The following is a 17851-nucleotide window of genomic DNA, read 5'->3' as shown; positions in this document are numbered from 1 at the left end:
GCCACTACTGCTGGCGCTGCCCTAGCGAAGACTGGAAGTGATTTTAAGGCATGGGGGGTGGGAGTGAGGGAGGGATGGAATTGTGAGAGCTTTGCAGGGCCAGGAAGGGAAGGGAGAGATGTGGCGGGAGGGAGAAGGGATGAATTGACAGGGGGTGTGTACGTAACACAAGCGTCTTGAATGGATGCATCACTTGGTGCCATTCTGTAAGATTGTGTCTAAGTACTGTAGTGCGTAACTGTAAAGGGGCATGGTGGGCTATGGGCGTGTCTCCAACTTACACGTGTAACTTATAGAATACTTTGCATGACTCGCTTAGGCGCACTGATGTACACCTGCCAAAGAGCCAGTGTAAATGGTCATGCCCAAGTCTTGGCATACCAATTCAGGTTTATGCCAATGATGTAGCCATGGGGGGGGGGGGGGAGAGGGGCTCATGGGCCTGGTTCCTCCCACTTCAAGCTCAGGCCCACTCCAGCACTTTGGCATCTAATACATGGCTGGTGGGGGTGCCAGCTGAAGAGTTTCCCTGCCGGAGTCCTGCCCATGCTGCGTGAGCACCAGGAAGTCAGTAGGGTGCTCCAGCGGCTGATGCTGGCAGTTCGTGCATGCTCCGTTCATGTATTTGAAGTGTTGGCATCGGAGGCTGGAGCAGCCTGTCTGTTTCTCAGACAGCAGGGCAGGGCTCCGGCGGGTGGCAGTGAAACTTCAGCTGGCAGGGCTTGAGCATCCACACCAGCAAAGGTATGATCAGGGGGCACGGCCACAGTGGCAACGTCAGCAGCAGGGGGGTAGAGGGGGGCTGAGAGGAAATGGTTGGTGCCCCCCCCCCCCCCAAATCAACTTCTGGCTACTCCTGTGGTTTACACTAGTGTTCTGTAATAGCATCTCGGTGCCATGATAGAATTGGCTCTCTGTGTGTAGCATTGGCACACTTCATTGGAGGTGCCAAGTTATAGAATTGTCCCCTCGCTGCCTGTTTTTATGTGATCTCTTCTACCGATAAAGCTTCTGTTCCAAGAGTAAGAAGGACAACACCAATGGAGTCAAAATGATTCTTCGTAGCATAGATGGAAAATGTCTCTCCTGAAGAAATTATATTGAATTATCATAAGACATCTTATTATTTGAGATGGTAGATCTGCCATCAAATGTGCAGGGAAACTATCTAATGAACAAGAAGATTTAGACAATTATTTTAGTAGAGACTTGACTTTACAAGAATTGACGACCAGTATCTGTCCACTGGAATGGCCTCAGAATTATAACAATCAGAAAAATTAATTACCCCATCCAAATTAGGAGGAATAGATGATCTTATTTTCATGATGTTATTTGAGAAACATTGAGCCAACTCTTCAGCTGAAGGATATGAGGCCTGTATATTATTCTGTTCTGATGAAACAATTGTCAATGAATAAAAAAAACTTTGAGGCATATTTTCAAAGCACTTAGACTTACAGAGTTCCATAGGTTACTATCTAGCTTATTTTCGAAAGAGAAGGGCACCCATCTTCCGACACAAATCGGGAGATGGGAGGCCTTCTCTCGGGGCCAGCCAAATCGGCATAGCCGATTTTGGCCGACCTCAACTGTTTTCCGTTGCAGGGCCGGCCAGAGTTCAAGAGGGCCTGTTGGTAGTGTACCGAAGGCAGGACGGGGGCGTAGTTAAGAGATGGCTGTCCTCGGCCGATAATGGAAAAAAGAAGAGCGGCCCTGACGAGCATTTGGCCGACTTGGTCCCTTTTTGTTCACAACCAAGCCTTGAAAAGGTGCCTGAACTGACCAGATGACCACCGGGGGGAATCAGGGATGACCTCCCCTTACTCCCCCAGTGGTCACCAACCCCCTCCCACCCAAAAAAAATGAAAAAAAATTTTTTTGCCAGCCTCAAATGTCATACCCAGCTCCATGACAGCACTATGCAGGTCCCTGGAGCAGTTTTTAGTGGGTACTGCAGTGCGCTTCAGGCAGGCGGACCCAGGCCCATCCGCCCCCTACCTGTTACACTTGTGGTGGTAAATGGGAGCCCTCCAAAACCCACCCAAAACCCACTGTACCCACATCTAGGTGCCCCCCGTTACCCTTTAAGGGCTATGGTAGTGTTGTACAGTTGTAGGTAGTGGGTTTTGGGGGGGCCTTGGGGGGCTCAGCACCCAAGGTAAGGGAGCTATGCACCTGGGAGCAATTTGTGAAGTCCACTGCAGTGCCCCCTAGGGTGCCCGGTTGGTGTCCTGGCATGTGAGGCGGACCAGTGCACTACAAATGCTGGCTCCTCCCACGACCAAATGGCTTGGATTTGGCCGGTTTTGAGATGGCCGCCCTTAGTTTCCATTATAGGCGAAAACCAATGTCGGCCATCTCTAAGGACGGACCAAATGTTGAGATTTGGCCGTCCCCGACCGTATTATTGAAACGAAAGATGGCTGCCCATCTTGTTTCGATAATACGGTCGTGTACGCTTCTTTATGGGGTCGTCCCTAGAGATGGGCGCCCTTATAGATGGGCGCCCTCATTCGATTATGCCCCTCTATGGAACTTTGTAAGTCTAAGTGGTTTGAATCTTTATCTTTATGAAACAAAAATTATATGCTTTTGTATTAGAAATAACTGTAAGTATAGTACTAGACTCACATTAATCAATTTCCCATCATCTAAGTGCACAAACCCCAAAGTACATTAAAAGTAAGATGACTCAGTCTACCCTTTATGACACACAGCTCCTTCATCACCTTAAACCAGAGGTTCTCAATCCCACACCTAGACAGGATTTCAGGATACTTACAATGAATATGCAATAGATTAATTTGCATTCAGTGGAAGTAAGTGCATGCATATTTATCTCATGCTTATTCATTGTGGATATTCTAAAAACCTGTTTGGCTGTGTGCGAGCCGAGGACTGGATTGAGAACCCCTGCCTTAAACTACAGTATCGGGCATTTTCAAAAGAGAAGGGTGCCCATCTTCCGACACAAATCGGGAGATGGGTGTCCATCTCTCAGGGTTGCCCAAATTGGCATAATCGAAAGCCGATTTTGGGCGCCCTCAACTGCAGTCTGTCTCGGGGAAGACCAAAGTTCAAGGGGGCATGTCAGAGGCGTAGCAAAGACGGGACTGAGGCATGCTTAAGAGATGGGCGTCCTCAGCCAATAATGGAAAAAAGAAGGGCAACCCTGACGAGCATTTGGTCGACTTTACTTGGTCCATTTTTTTCATGACCAAGTCTCAAAAAGGTGCCCAAACTGACCAGATGACCACCGGAGGGAATCGGGGTTGACCTCCCCTTACTCCTCCAGTGGTCACCAACCCCCTCCCACCCTAAAAAAAAAACTTGAAAAATTTTTTTGACAGCCTCTATGCCAGCCTCAAATATCATACCCAGCTCCATGACAGCAGTATGCAGGTCCCTGGAGCAGTTTTAATGGGTGCAGTGCACTTCAGGCAGGCGGACCCAGGCCCATCCCCCCCTACCTGTTACACTTGTGCTGGTAAATGTGAGCCCTTCAAAACCCACCCGAAACCCACTGTACCCACATGTAGGTGCCCCCCTTCACCCCTTAGGGCTATGGTAATGGTGTACAGTTGTGGGGAGTGGGTTTTTTTTTGGGGGGGGGGTTGGGGGGCTCAGCAACAAAGGTAAGGGAGCTATGCAGTTGGTAGCAATTTGTGAAGTCCACTGCAGTGCCCCCTAGGGTGCCCGGTTAGTGTCCTGGCATGTGAGGGGGACCAGTGCACTACGAATGCTGGCTCTTCCCATGACCAAATGCCTTGGATTTGGTCGTTTTTGAGATGGGCGACCTCGGTTTCAATTATGGCTGAAAACCGGGGACGACCATCTTTAAGGTCGACCATCTCAACATTTAGTTCGACCATCTCTAAGGTCGACCTAAATGTTGAAATTTGGGTGTCCCTGACCGTATTATCGAAACGAAAGATGGACGCCCATCTTGTTTCGATAATAGTGGTTTCTCCGCCCCTTCGCCTGGACGTCCTTAGAGATGGGCGCCTTTAGATATGGTCGTCCCCGTTCGATTATGCCCCAACACGTGTACAGACACTGACTGTTGATTTACAGTGGCTAAAATAGATCTTTGAAGTGTTTTGCTAGCTTGAGCTTATTTTTTTGGTTTTATTTCCTGTTGGACCTGCTGATCTTTCTGTACAATGTGACTTTTCTTTTTTTTTGTTTTTTTTGTTTTTGGTGGTTGATCTAGGTCCTAAAACTGTTGTAAAAATAAAACCATACCCTCAAAATGAAAGGTCATCAAAAGGTAAGTGATTTATTTTAATATACTTAATAAGCAAATAGGAAATTTGATACAGCGATGGTAACTGTTTAATTTGTTTTCACTGCTTTGTTTGGTATTTTTATCTAAATCTTGTTGCTCATTTCATTTGCAGACATCCTGCTTATGAGATAATGAATGGGAGCCACTTAAATGATTACAATTGCAATCAGATTTATTTTTATGTATTTTTAAGTAAAAATAGAATATATTAAAATATATACAGTATACTGTGGAAACACACATTCTAGGAATAAACAGAAATTAAATGTTACCCCTGTTCAGTTATCATATTGCCATTCTTAAAGGTCGAATTTCCTGTATCATCGATGAACTTACCAGCTCTAGTTTCTCATGCAGGCAATTCTATAATTAGGGACCTTCTTTTATCAACACATTTTTTTATTGACGATAAAGCACAACATACAGGTTATCAAATATCTATAGTTCCCATATGATAAACTCAATAAGAACATAATATACGCCAATGAAACATCTTTCGTCAAACTTTTAATCTTTTCTTCCCACCCCCTCCCCCCAATTCCTTTAATACCTCATAAAAAATGCATCATACCTCCGGAACAATATGAATGATGCATCAGAATAGGGACCTTCTTTTAAATGTCCTGATGCCGCAAGGTGAGAGCTTATTCTATAATGGCATCTGGGCTCCCAGATTCCATTAAGAACACTGGTATAACATAAGAACATTATAATAGCCATACTAGGGCAAATTGTTGGTCCATCTTGCCCAGTATCCTGCTTCCAGCAGTGGCCAATCCAGGTCACAAGTACCTGGCAGAAACCCAAATAGTAGCAACATTCCAGGACCCCGAAGAGTAGAAGATTCCGGAATCCCAAAGAGTAGCAACATTCCATGGTGCCTATCCCAGGGCAAGCAATGGCTTCCCCCATGTTCATCTCAATAACAGACTACTGACCTTTCCTCCAGGAACTTGTCCAAACCTTTTTTAAACCCAGATACGTTAACTGCTGTTACCACATCCCCCGGCAGCGAGTTCCAGAGTTTAACTATTTTTTGAGGGAAAAAATATTTCATCCTATTTGTTTTAAAAGTATTTCCATGTAATTTCATTGAGTATCCACTGGCTTAACTTTGGACGGTCAGAATTTAGCTGGCTAAGCCGATATTCAGCACTGGCCAGTTAAAGTCAGACCGGCCAAAGATATTCCAGGGATTCACGGGTCAAAATGTAGCCGCCAAACTTGGCCGGTCTGATTAAAGATCGGCGGATAACCAGTTATATTACCCAATATAACCGGCTAGCCGCTAACCAGCAATTTTCAGTGGTACATGGCAAGCCATCCACCACTGAATATTGGTGGATAGCCAGTTATCCCGCATTTCATCGGACGGGTGCTGATCCTGGTCAGTGAAATGTGGCTGAATATTGGGGAATTTGTAAAAGTAAGTGCTGATGGGTTTTGGGGTTTGTGTGGCTGTCAGGACTTACTATTTTTGCTGCCCCTCTTCAAGAAGCCGATACTTTAGGTGACTGCTTAGTCTTGCTTAATGCTTGGTCCAGCCCTATATACCAGACACTCTGTTATAGAACTGCCCTGAAAATGTTTTCTGGAGTGGAATCTAATTGCAGGGTGTGTGTACTATCTGTACTTTGGGACCGATATTCAGAGCACGGGAAGTAGCCCGGCTAACTCCTGCGGTCAGTTCTGAGCCTGGATATTCTTCTTGATCTTTCCGCTGCTTTTGACACTGTCGATCACAGCATACTTCTCGATACCCTGTCCTCACTTGGATTCCAGGGCTCTGTCCTTTCCTGGTTCTCTTCCTACCTCTCCCTCCGCACCTTTAGTGTTCACTCTGGTGGATCCTCTTCTACTTCTATCCCTCTGCCTGTCGGCGTACCTCAGGGTTCTGTTCTTGGTCCCCTCCTCTTTTCTATCTACACTTCTTCCCTTGGTTCATTAATCTCATCCCATGGCTTTTCCTACCATCTCTATGCTGATGACTCCCAAATCTACCTTTCTACCCCTGATATCTCACCTTGCATCCAAACCAAAGTTTCAGCGTGCTTGTCTGACATTGCTGCCTGGATGTCTCAACGCCACCTGAAATTAAATATGACCAAAACCGAGCTTCTCATTTTTCCCCCCAAACCCACCTCCCCACTCCCCCCATTTTCTATTTCTGTTGATGGCTCTCTCATTCTCCCTGTCTCCTCAGCTCGAAACCTTGGGGTCATCTTTGACTCTTCTCTCTCCTTCTCTGCTCATATCCAGCAGACCGCCAAGACCTGTCGTTTCTTTCTTTACAACATCCGTAAAATCCGCCCCTTTCTTTCCGAGCACTCTACCAAAACCCTCATCCACACCCTTGTCACCTCTCGTTTAGACTACTGCAATCTGCTTCTTGCTGGCCTCCCACTTAGTCACCTCTCCCCTCTCCAGTCGGTTCAAAACTCTGCTGCCCGTCTCATCTTCCGCCAGGGTCGCTTTACTCATACTACCCCTCTCCTCAAGACCCTTCACTGGCTCCCTATCCATTTTCGCATCCTGTTCAAACTTCTTCTACTAACCTATAAATGTATTCACTCTGCTGCTCCCCAGTATCTCTCCACACTCGTCCTTCCCTACACCCCTTCCCGTGCACTCCGCTCCATGGATAAATCCTTCTTATCTGTTCCCTTCTCCACTACTGCCAACTCCAGACTTCGCGCCTTCTGTCTCGCTGCACCCTACGCCTGGAATAAACTTCCTGAGCCCCTACGTCTTGCCCCATCCTTGGCCACCTTTAAATCTAGACTGAAAGCCCACCTCTTTAACATTGCTTTTGACTAGTAACCACTTGTAACCACTCGCCTCCACCTACCCTCCTCTCTTCCTTCCCGTTCACATTAATTGATTTGATTTGCTTACTTTATTTATTTTTTGTCTATTAGATTGTAAGCTCTTTGAGCAGGGACTGTCTTTCTTCTATGTTTGTGCAGCGCTGCGTATGCCTTGTAGCGCTATAGAAATGCTAAATAGTAGTAGTAGTAGTAGTGGATATTCAGTGCCAAGCCATTTCCAGTGACTGGCATTGAATATGTGGTTTATTTTTGGCCAGTATGAACTTAGGCGGGCAAACCAGTATTCAGCGCTGACCAGTTAAACCGGCCAAAGATATTCCACCTATTGACGCGGCCATATTTGGCCACTAAACGTAGCCGGCCAGATACTGAATATCGGCGCTGACTGGCTATGTCACGCAACATAACCGGTCATTCGGCTAGCCACTAACCCTCGGATTCTATATAATGCGCTTAGATTTAGGTGCCGAAATCGGCGTGGATTCTATAGCACTGTGCGTAACGTAATTGGTTTAACAAGCTAATGAGTGCTGATAACAGCACTTAAAAAGCAATGAGCACTAATTGACAATGATTAGAATTTAGGCGCACAACTCGCTAACTGTATTGTCTAACGATGTGCACCAAACGTCTAATGCATGGAGGCAAAAAAGGGCATGGTGATGGGCGGGGAAATGGACATTTCATGGGTGTACCAAAATTTAGGTGCCTAGTTATATAATATGACCCAGTACGCCTAAATCTGCGTGCTGAGATTTACACCAGGTTTTCGTTAGCGCAAATGGATGCGGGCAGATATCGGCGCTGAAATATCAACTAAGCATATTCTATAATCGTCGCCTAAATCTAGGTGCCAATTATAGAATACGCTTAGTCGGCACTGATTTCAGCGCCGGTTTTTTAGGCGCCATATATAGAATTTTCCTCCTAAGTGCTAATATTCAGCCAAGGTAGCCGGTTATCTCACACTGAATATTAGTGCTTAGCCAGCTAAGTACCATTGAACCAGCCAGGTGCCGTTCCTGGCCGGTTAAATAGTTTTGAATGTCTGTTTAATGCTCACGTCTATATGTTATTTGTAATTGCATTTTGTTCATGAAACGGTCTTCCTCTTTTGGTAGGAAGTGGCAGTTTCCCCACTGAAATCTGCTTTCCTAGAATTCTGCCATCTGCCCAAGGCATTCAGTCTGCTGTACCTGTGCAGCTGTCCTTTGTCAGCCCGAGTCCAGCTGGGAAAACATTTGTAACACCTGGTGGGTATAAGAAATACAACCTACACAAGATTAGAGGCACACTTAGAAAAGAGTGAATTGTGTAGAAAAAGAGAAAAGCAACCCTTGTAAGACTGTATGCTTGTAAAAGTTTGAAACAATGCACAGCATTGTGAACAAAATAAAATGCAGTTCATGACTCTGGATAGGGCATTGCAATCAGGGGTGGACTGAACATACAGGCAACCAGGCAGTGCCTAAGGGCTCAGGGCTGTGGGTGGGGGAGGGGGGTTCAGTGCTTCCCTCCCATGTGCCTGATGTGCGATATCCTTCTCTCTCCACTGGGACCAGGAGCAGGATGCCCCCATCTCCTCCCCCTCCTGTGCTCTCATCTCCAACCCCACCCCCCTTTGCAGACAGAGGCACTGGCCATCTGCTGCTGATTCTGGAATGTCCCTCTGCCACGGCCCGCCCCCTTCTGACATCACTTACTTCATTCACATGTGCAGGCCTCAGCAGAGGGAAGTTCCAGTATCAGTGGCCGATGGCTGATTTAGCAGCCGGTGCCAGCTTCGGATGTTATGACCAGTCCTACTAGAGCAGCAAGCAGGTCCCTGGAGTAGGCTAGTGGTCAGTGCAGTGGACTGTAGGTAAGGGGACCCAGGCCCACATCCCACTCTAACTAATACACTTGTGGTGAAACGTGTAAGCCCTCCAAAATACACCAAAAACCTACTGTATCTACATAGAGGTGACACCTGCAGGCATAAGGGATATTGTAGTGGTGGTGGATAGTTGAGTACAGTAGATTTTTGGTGGGTTTTGGACAGCTCACCGTACAATATAAGGGGGTAATGATGAGATATGTACCTGGGACCTTTTATGTGAAGTCCACTGCAGTGCCCCCTAGGGTGCCCCACTGCTCTGTTGGGATGTCTGTGTGACGTTTACTAAGAATGTTGCCCCCCCCCCCCCCCCCCCCACCTCCACCATACATCCCAATGGCTTGTTTTTGTGTGTTTTTCCCTTGGACTTTTATTTTTTTCAAAAATGGTCCTAAAAGATAGACGCACTGATCACAAAAACATCTGGCAAATGGCCATGTTCGAAACAAAAAGTTGAACTTTTTCTGATTTGAAAATGGCCATGTTCAGTACTGGATTTTTGGATGTTTCTCCCCAAACATTCCAAATTGGATTTAGACGTCCTATTGAAAATGCCCCTCATGGTCTTTATCTGCCTTCATTCTTCTGTGTTTCTATGTTCCTAACGTGTATTTTACAGGTGGACCTGCACATTAGTGAACACCAGGAGGCTTATTTTCGAAAGAGAAAAACGCCCAAATTCCGACCTAAATCGGGAGATGGATGTCTTTCTCTTGTGGGTGCCCAAATCGGTATAATCGAAAGCCGATTTTGGGCGTTTCCAACTGCACTCCGTCGCGGGAACGCATAAAGTTGATGGAGGCGTGTTGGAGGCGTGGTGAAGGCGGGACTGAGGCGTTGTTATCGGCTGAGCAGAGATGTGCGTGCTCGGCCGATAATGGAAAAAAGAAGGGTGTTTTCAGAGAGAATTTAGGTCACTTTTGTTGGACCCGTTTTTTTCACGAACAGGTCCCAAAAAAGTGCCCTAAATGACCAGATGACCACCGGAGGGAACCGGGGATGACCTCCCCTGACTCCCCCAGTGGTCACTAACCCCCTCCCACCAAAAAAAAAAGAATGTTAAACACTTTTTTCCCAACTTGTAAGCCAGCCTCAAATGTCATCCCCAGCTCCATGACAGCAGTATGCAGGTCCCCGAAGTAATTTTAGTTTAGTTAGTGCTGTGCGGGACCCATGCAGAGAGGAAAAATCGGAAGAAAAAAAAAAAAACAAGCAAGTGCAGTCATGGACGTCTAAATTAGCAGGATAGTAAAAGGGGGAATTGAACCAGCAACCTTTTGATTACAAGCTCATTGCTCTAGCCAGTGCACCACTGATTAGAGTCATTCCCTTCCCATTAAGTCCCTCCAAGTTTCTGTCAGCCAATCACCACTGTTTAGCTGACACAGATGTCAGCTAAATGAGCTGTGATTGGCTGACAGAAACTTGGAGGGACTTAATGGAAAGGGAAGGACATCTAATCAGTGGTGCATTGGCTAGAGCAATGAGCTTGTAATCAAAAGGTTGCTGGTTCAATTCCCCCTTTTACTATCTTTTAATTTGGACGTCCCTGACTGCACTTGCTTGCTTGTTTTTTTTTTCTTCCGATTTTTCCTCTCTGCATGGGTCCCGCGCAGCACCAACTAAAGTAAAATTGCTCTGGGGACCTGCATACTACTGTCATGGAGCTAGGTATGATATTTGAGGCTGGCATAGAGGCATCTCAGGGGGACCAGTGCACTACGAATGCTGGCCCCTCCCACGACCAAATGCCTTGGATTTGGTCGTTTTTGAGCTGGGACGCTTCGGTTTCGATTATCGCTAAAAAACAAAAACGCCCAGCTCAAAAAACGCCCTAATCCAATGTATTTTCGAAAAAAAAGATGGACGTCCATTTTTTCGAAAATACAGTTCGGCCCGCCCCTTCACGGACCCGTTCTCGGAGATGGACGTTTTTACAAATGGGCGTTCGCGTTCGATTATGCCCCTCCAGGTGTGGTGCACGTTCTTCCCCCTCTTTCTATAATCTGCCACAAAACTTGTGTGCTCATTTGGTGCATAATTAGGTGTAATGGATGCAGTTACACACCACATGGCAGCTAAATTGGCAGTAACGTGCACAAATGCAGTTAGGCACTATTAAACAAGGTAGCGCCTACGTGCTTTAGCGTGTAATCTCAAGGTGGTGTGTACATACGGAAGGCCTGGGCAAGACCCATTACACACATAGAACTAGATTCAATAAATAGCACCTAAAAAATGGGGGCTGAAAACCCCCCCACTTAAGCAGTATTCTACAAACCATGCTTAAAGTTCAGCGCGGTTTATAGAATAACGCTTAAGCGGAGAGGTCCTGTGTAAATTTAGGTCCTGCCATTTGTGCCAACAAAAATGTGGTGCAAATACCCAGGCTTGAATTTACGTGCAGAGCACTGTTCTATAATTCCACGCGTAAGTCAAAACCATGCCCCCAATCCACCCTGAAACGCCCATGGCCCTCCCATTTCCACTCCCCTGTTTTTGGGCCACGTGTACATTTTAGGCGCAGATCTCGCTCCTAACTTTACAAACATAATTGCCAGTTAATTCTAATTAGTGCTAATAATTGCTTGTTAAAAAGCCAATTACTGGCACTCATTGGCTCGTTATTTATTTATTAGGATTTATTTACTGCCTTTTTGAAGGAATTCACTCAAGGCGGCGTACAGTAAAAATAAAACATAAGCAATAGACAATTACAGCAGTAAAAGTATTCAAATAACAATACAAAGTATGTATAGTATTTACAATGTCAACACATTATGTAATAGGACATTTTAATAGACAATGTAGAATATAAGCAAAGATGGAACCAAACACTGTGCTTTCTTTTTTCTCTCGCCCCAGATCTGGAATAATCTCCCACTGTCCCTCCGTAGTACAACCTCTTTAAGCAGTTCAAAGTTGAACTTAAGACGTCGTTATTTTTGCAGGCTTTCGGAGTACCTGTTGCCTAAGTTGTGTCTATTATATTTTTACTAGTAAAAAAGGGCCCGTTTCGGAAACAAATGAAACGGGCGCTAGCCAGGTGCTTACCGAGGGAGGCACCGGGATCTCCCAGAAGTGCTGTTTTGGCGCCGCTGTCTCTACTGGCCCGCCCTCGACATCATAGCGTTTTGACGTGAGGGCGGAGCTACACTTCCCTCTCGGTGTTTTATTTTTGTTTTGGGCTCGCCGCTACTCTGCCGTGTCACCGGAAATACCGAGGGGGACTCCGGGATCTCCCTCCAAGTCCTGTATCAGCGCCGCTCTCTCTACCGCCCTGCCCTTCACGTCATCACGTTGTGACGCGTGGGCGGGGCATACAGACATGGGGAGTTGGATGGGCTTTAGCAGCACGAATCCATGATCTCTTTCCTGCGGAGGCGCATGTGTGTTGTCGGCTGCGGGGCGTTCCTGGTTTAATTGGCACTTGTGTTCTGTGGCACGGGGCGTCGTGACGTAGCTTCGACGTCATGACGTTCAACGTGAGGGCGTGACAGACAGGTATGGGCAGTGGAGAGGCTTCACCACCATGAATCCACGAACCCTTCACGGAAGTGGGTAGAGCTTGGGGGGCTTCATTCGAACGTTGGGGTTGCGAATTATGTCCGGATGGGGCGTGGCTATGAGTGAGAGTGAGAATGAGTGGTGTGACAGCTGCAACAGTACAGGGCTTCAGTGTTTCCCTGCCACACAGTGAGCTTCAGAATTGAAGGTGAGAATTATTTATATAGATGGTGTTTGCCCTGTCTCAACATGCTATCTTTCTTCACCTGTTGTTTATTGTGAAGCTGGTCACCCTTCCAGGACCCGGCCAGGGCTGACCCTGCTTAGCTTCTCTCACAGACAGTCACTGCTGGGCTCTTCCCTGCTTGGCCACACACCAGGACTCTGCCTCACACACTGGGGAGCTTGCTGCCTCCTCTTTTCTCTTCAACATAAACGCTCACCAACACCAGGCTTCTTAGAGTTAAGGGTTTTATTAATGGCCATTTAACACACTCCTTATGGCTTGTTGCTTCTTTAACATAAACATTCTCTTTAACTCAAACACAACAAAAGGGCCCTTTCCTCAGAGCCTGCTAGATAAACCCTTCTCAACTTAAGACAGGTTCTTAAACTCAAACAGTCCAACAGAAGTCTTCACTTTCCTTCTCCAGTTGTCAGCGTTTTCAGAGAGAGCTGCTCCAGTGTTTCCATCTACTCCAACTCCTCCCTACAGCTTTCCACCCCTCTCTTAATTAAGCTGCCTCAAACCCTCTCACAGCTGGTTCAATTTTCCAATTAACTTCTGGCTTTACCTTCTCCTGCCTAGAGTCCTCCCCCTGACTCTGACTCTCTTGCTGCTGCAGGGCATTCTGGTCCTTGTAGTTGCCTGCTTCCTCACATTATGTCTTACCTCTGATGTAGTTCTTTTCCTTTTCTATTTATATTTTTTAGCATGTACACCGCTTAGTCCTGCATAGTCAGTCAAAGTGGTATGGAAAGCATGAATAAGCTATAAACTATAAACATATAGATAGGTAAGAGTACGAGTGTGAAATAAGGAAAGTTGCACATGAGGTCAGAGAGGTGATTAAATATTATCTCAGCTGGGGTAGGAGTGGATTATTATTAAACTGCATTCACAAATCGGAGCCGCGCCTAAATTTGTGCCCACAATTTTTGGCAACGTTTGTAAAATCAGGGGGATAACTTATACAATACTATAAGTTACATGCTTAAATGCAACATTTTGATGCCCAACATTACACCTGCCTTACACATAGTGGAAGCGCTCATTCCTAAATGTTGGCACACAGATGCTGACTTGTACTCTGTTCTATAATGCCATCTGGGCACTCAGATGCCGCTATAGAGTAGCACTTACTGCACTGCATTTCGGCTCCTGTTTTTTGCTGCCCTAGACTGAATTGACCCCTTATTCACATTACTCATACAATATATAAATTACCCTTGTATCACATGCCAGCTCTATGGCTGCCATAAGCGCTTGCACCTAAGCATTGACAAATATACCTGGTTACACTAGTATTCTATGAAGGAAAGTAGGTATCTACGTTCCTTTTGTAGAATAGTCCCCCAATATTTAAAGGCATTTAACTGGCTAGGATCGGCACCTGGCCAATCCCACATACCAAGCTATCTGCCAATACTCAGCGGGACATGGCCAGACATGTCCCGCTGAATATTGCCAGCTAGGCGCATCACCGCTTAACTTTAGTGGCCATATTTGGCTGCATGCAACACAGTCCTATCCTTGGCTGATTTGACTTTGACCAGCCAGTGCTGAATATCAGCTGGGCCGGTCAAAGTCAAACCGGACAAAAGTAAACCAGATATTCAACCTCAGTCACCTAAAATGGTCCAGCATTGAATATGCAGTTTTAGAGCTGACCTCCAGCTAACTCGTACGGTTTGAATATTGGCCTCTAGGTGCTATTGGGTACCTATATCAATATGTATATCTCTATATATATTTATCTGTATCTATCTATCTATCTACCTATATATATATACTAGCCGTTGAGCCCGTAAAAACGGGCTGATATTGGGGTTTTCCTTCCCCCTCCCCGTGAGGTTGCCACCGCTACCGTACCCCCCCACACCCCCGGAGTTGCCGCCATCCCTCCACCCGGCCCGGGCCCTCTCTTCGTTATTCAACTTACAGCAGCGGCAAAACAGCAGCAAGCAGCAGCTCCCGTTGGCCTTCCTTCCCTGCCTGTGCCTCGCCCTCGTGTGACGTCACGTCGGCGAGGGCGGGGCACAGGGAAGGAAGGCCGACGGGAGCTGAAGCTGAGCTGCTTGCTGCTGTTTCGGCGCTGCTGTAAGTTGAATAACGAAGAGAGGGCCCGGGCCGGGTGAAGGGGGGGGTGGTGGCAACTCCGGGGGTGGGGGGGCGGTAGCGGCTACCTGGGGGGGGGAGCGGTAGCGACGTCAGCGGTTCCCTCCCTCCCCTTCAGCGCAGTTTCCCTCTCTGTCCCGCCCCCCTTCCCCCGTCATCACGTCTTGACGCGGGGGCGAGACAGAGGGAAGTCTCTACTGCGCATTTGCAGGTGAGTACGGTCACTTGCCGTTTATGTTTGATATATATATATATATATATATATATATATATATATATATATATATATATATATATGTGTGTGTGTGTGTGTGTGTGTGTGTGTGTGAGTGACAATCCCTGGGAAAAGGTAACTAAAGTCATCAGAAACAAAAATGAGGTTTTAATGAATTTGTTTATTGTTTAGTAAAATTTGCTAATCCTGCCTATATCACTAAAGCAAATCAAGGTGAGGTACAATAAAAAATAGTAATAAAAAGCCAGGAAAAGAACGCCATAATTAAACAGGATAGCTCAACATACACTCAAAAGAATCATACAATAAGCATTCCATGGTGCCAACTGCAACCATATCCTCCCCACAGAAAACCTCTGCAAAATAGCTTCCTGAAATAACATAATTAGTCCCCACTGGGTAAGAAAACTATCAAATGCTAGATTTAACAAAAAGATCTTGAGTCCTATCTTAAATTGATAAAAGGAAGATTCTGACCTAAAAAAGAGTGGTAATGAATTTCCATAAAACTGGGGCAGTAAAATAAAAAGCATTTCTTCTCGTGGACTCCCAGTAGACTTAGATGGACTTGGCAAGACCAGCCTATGACCATTTAGTGAGCGAAGAATATATGAAGGTGTGTAAGGGAACCCAAATAGTCAGGGGTACCGACATGGTAGGCTTTAAATGCTAAAGATAATATCTTGAACTTTACCCACTATTCTACCGGCAGCCAATGCAGTTTGATAAGAAGCCAAGACAGAGGGCATTTCATAGAATTCTGGCCATGGTATTCTGCTAGAGCAAACAGGTTATAATATAACAGTCCACACCCCATCATTTTGTGTGGGGGAAAAAAAAAAAGAAAAAAGCTACAGATATTCAACTATGTAACTTTTGCAGACTACTTATGGACCCATGACATGAAAATTCAGCCATTCTCAACATTCTGGATCTGCTACTTAAGTGCTGTTTTCCTAGAGATGGTCACATATAGGCAGACGGTTATACAATTACTTCTCATGTCCATTTCCTCTTCACTTATTTAATTGCTATTTGAGATCGAGGGTATTTTTCAGTAATGACTTTTGTTCAATTGACCCTGAATTTGAAACGGCTGTTTCTGAATAAGACACAGCAGATCACAAAACATGGAAAATGTGAAGGAAGCAGCTATCACTTGTACTTAGAAAAAAAAGAGGTTGCAGGTGCTTTATTATGCTTTGCTAACGTACTTTTCATTTAATTACAGTGGCTACTACAGACCCCATGATGACAATGAGTACCAGGGGAGTCCACGTTATGCCAACTTTTACATCGCTTCCTCCACAAATTGTCATCTTATCTCCAGGAAACAGCCTACCCCATCTCGTTATATATACAGGTAAGTACAGTCATTCTGTCAGCTTTAAATGTATTGGTATTTTGCTGACATCTTATTATAGCTAAATTATTTGAATACAGTGCTGTTAAATGTGTATGTTTTTATACTGTTTCATGGTAGTCCTATTATTATGTTTCAATTTGCTGTTTTGAATTTTACCTCATTTAGGGGTCCTTTTACTAAAGCACGCTAACAGATTTAGTGCATGCTAAATGATAAGACGACAATTATATTCCTATGGGTGTCTTATCATTTAGCACGGGTTAATCTTTAGCACACCTTAGTAAAAGGACCCCTTATTGTATTTATATTTATATTTGGTCATTTTACTATTGTTATGATGTTAACGAAATTGTAAGTTTTCTTCAGACCACTCAAAACACGGCAGGCTTATATTTGGAAAAACACGATTTGAAAGCGCAAAACCCCTCCGTGAAAAACTACACTGGCTCCCAATCAAAGAACGTATTGCTTTCAAAATCTGCATCCTGGTTCATAAAATTATCTTCGGCGAAGCCCCGGGATATATGACAGACCTCATAGACCTACCAACAAGGAACACAATCGGATCATCACGCACATATCTAAATCTCCACTACCCAAGCTGCAAAGGACTTAAATACAAATCAGCTTACGCATCCAGTTTCTCCTACATATGCACACAACTGTGGAACACCTTACCAATAGCCTTGAAAACAACATACGGCCACCTAAACTTCCGGAAATCACTAAAAAGTAACCTGTTTCAAAAGGCATATCCTAACGACCCAACTTAAATGAACTCTGCAATGCAGCAAAACTAAAGTACGTAATGGGCATAACGCAATTATTCCACTTTACGATTCCCTAATGTGACCGTTCCACATGAACCTTATCTTACCACAACATCACTTTGTATTTGTTCACACCGGAGTCTGCGAACGCCTCTCCGGTATTATGTAAGCCACATTGAGCCTGCAAATAGGTGGGAAAATGTGGGATACAAATGTAACAAATAAATAAATAAACAAATAAAACTGTCCCTGCTGTACACCACCTTGGGCGAATCTCTTCATAAAGGCAGTTAATAAATCCCAATAAATAAATTAATATGGAGTACATAGAGGTGTCTGACTGGAATGCATAGCTGGGAATTTCCTGGAAGCCAATAAGTTGCAAGATCAGAGACAACATGGTTTTACCAAAGGTAAAACGTGCCAAACGAATCTCATTGAATTCTTTGACTGGGTGACTGGAGAATTGAATCATGGACTTGCTATGGACGTAATCTACTTAGATTTCAGCAAAGCTTTTGACACGGTTCCCCACAGGAGGCTCTTGAATAAACTTGACAGGCTGAAGATAGGACCCAATGTGGTGAACTGGATTAGGAACTGGTTGACGGAAAGACACCAGAGGGTGGTGGTTAATGGA

At 45.3% G+C, this 17851-nt stretch overlaps 1 protein-coding gene across 1 annotated transcript in view; it reads left to right on the top strand.

Moving 5' to 3' along the window:
• CIITA (class II major histocompatibility complex transactivator) overlaps nucleotides 1-17851 on the top strand; it is an 85318-nt gene that overhangs the window by 15280 nt on the left and 52187 nt on the right. The window contains exons 6-8 of the mRNA XM_030213347.1: nucleotides 4217-4273; nucleotides 8241-8372; nucleotides 16307-16438. Coding sequence (XP_030069207.1) covers nucleotides 4217-4273; nucleotides 8241-8372; nucleotides 16307-16438 — 321 coding nt within the window. The remainder of the gene's footprint in view (nucleotides 1-4216; nucleotides 4274-8240; nucleotides 8373-16306; nucleotides 16439-17851) is intronic.

The sequence above is a fragment of the Microcaecilia unicolor genome, chromosome 8 (assembly GCF_901765095.1).
Source record: "Microcaecilia unicolor chromosome 8, aMicUni1.1, whole genome shotgun sequence".
NCBI lineage: Eukaryota > Metazoa > Chordata > Amphibia > Gymnophiona > Siphonopidae > Microcaecilia > Microcaecilia unicolor.
The sequence above is the reverse complement of the archived record's forward strand: the minus strand, read 5'-3'. Positions and strand labels throughout refer to the sequence as shown.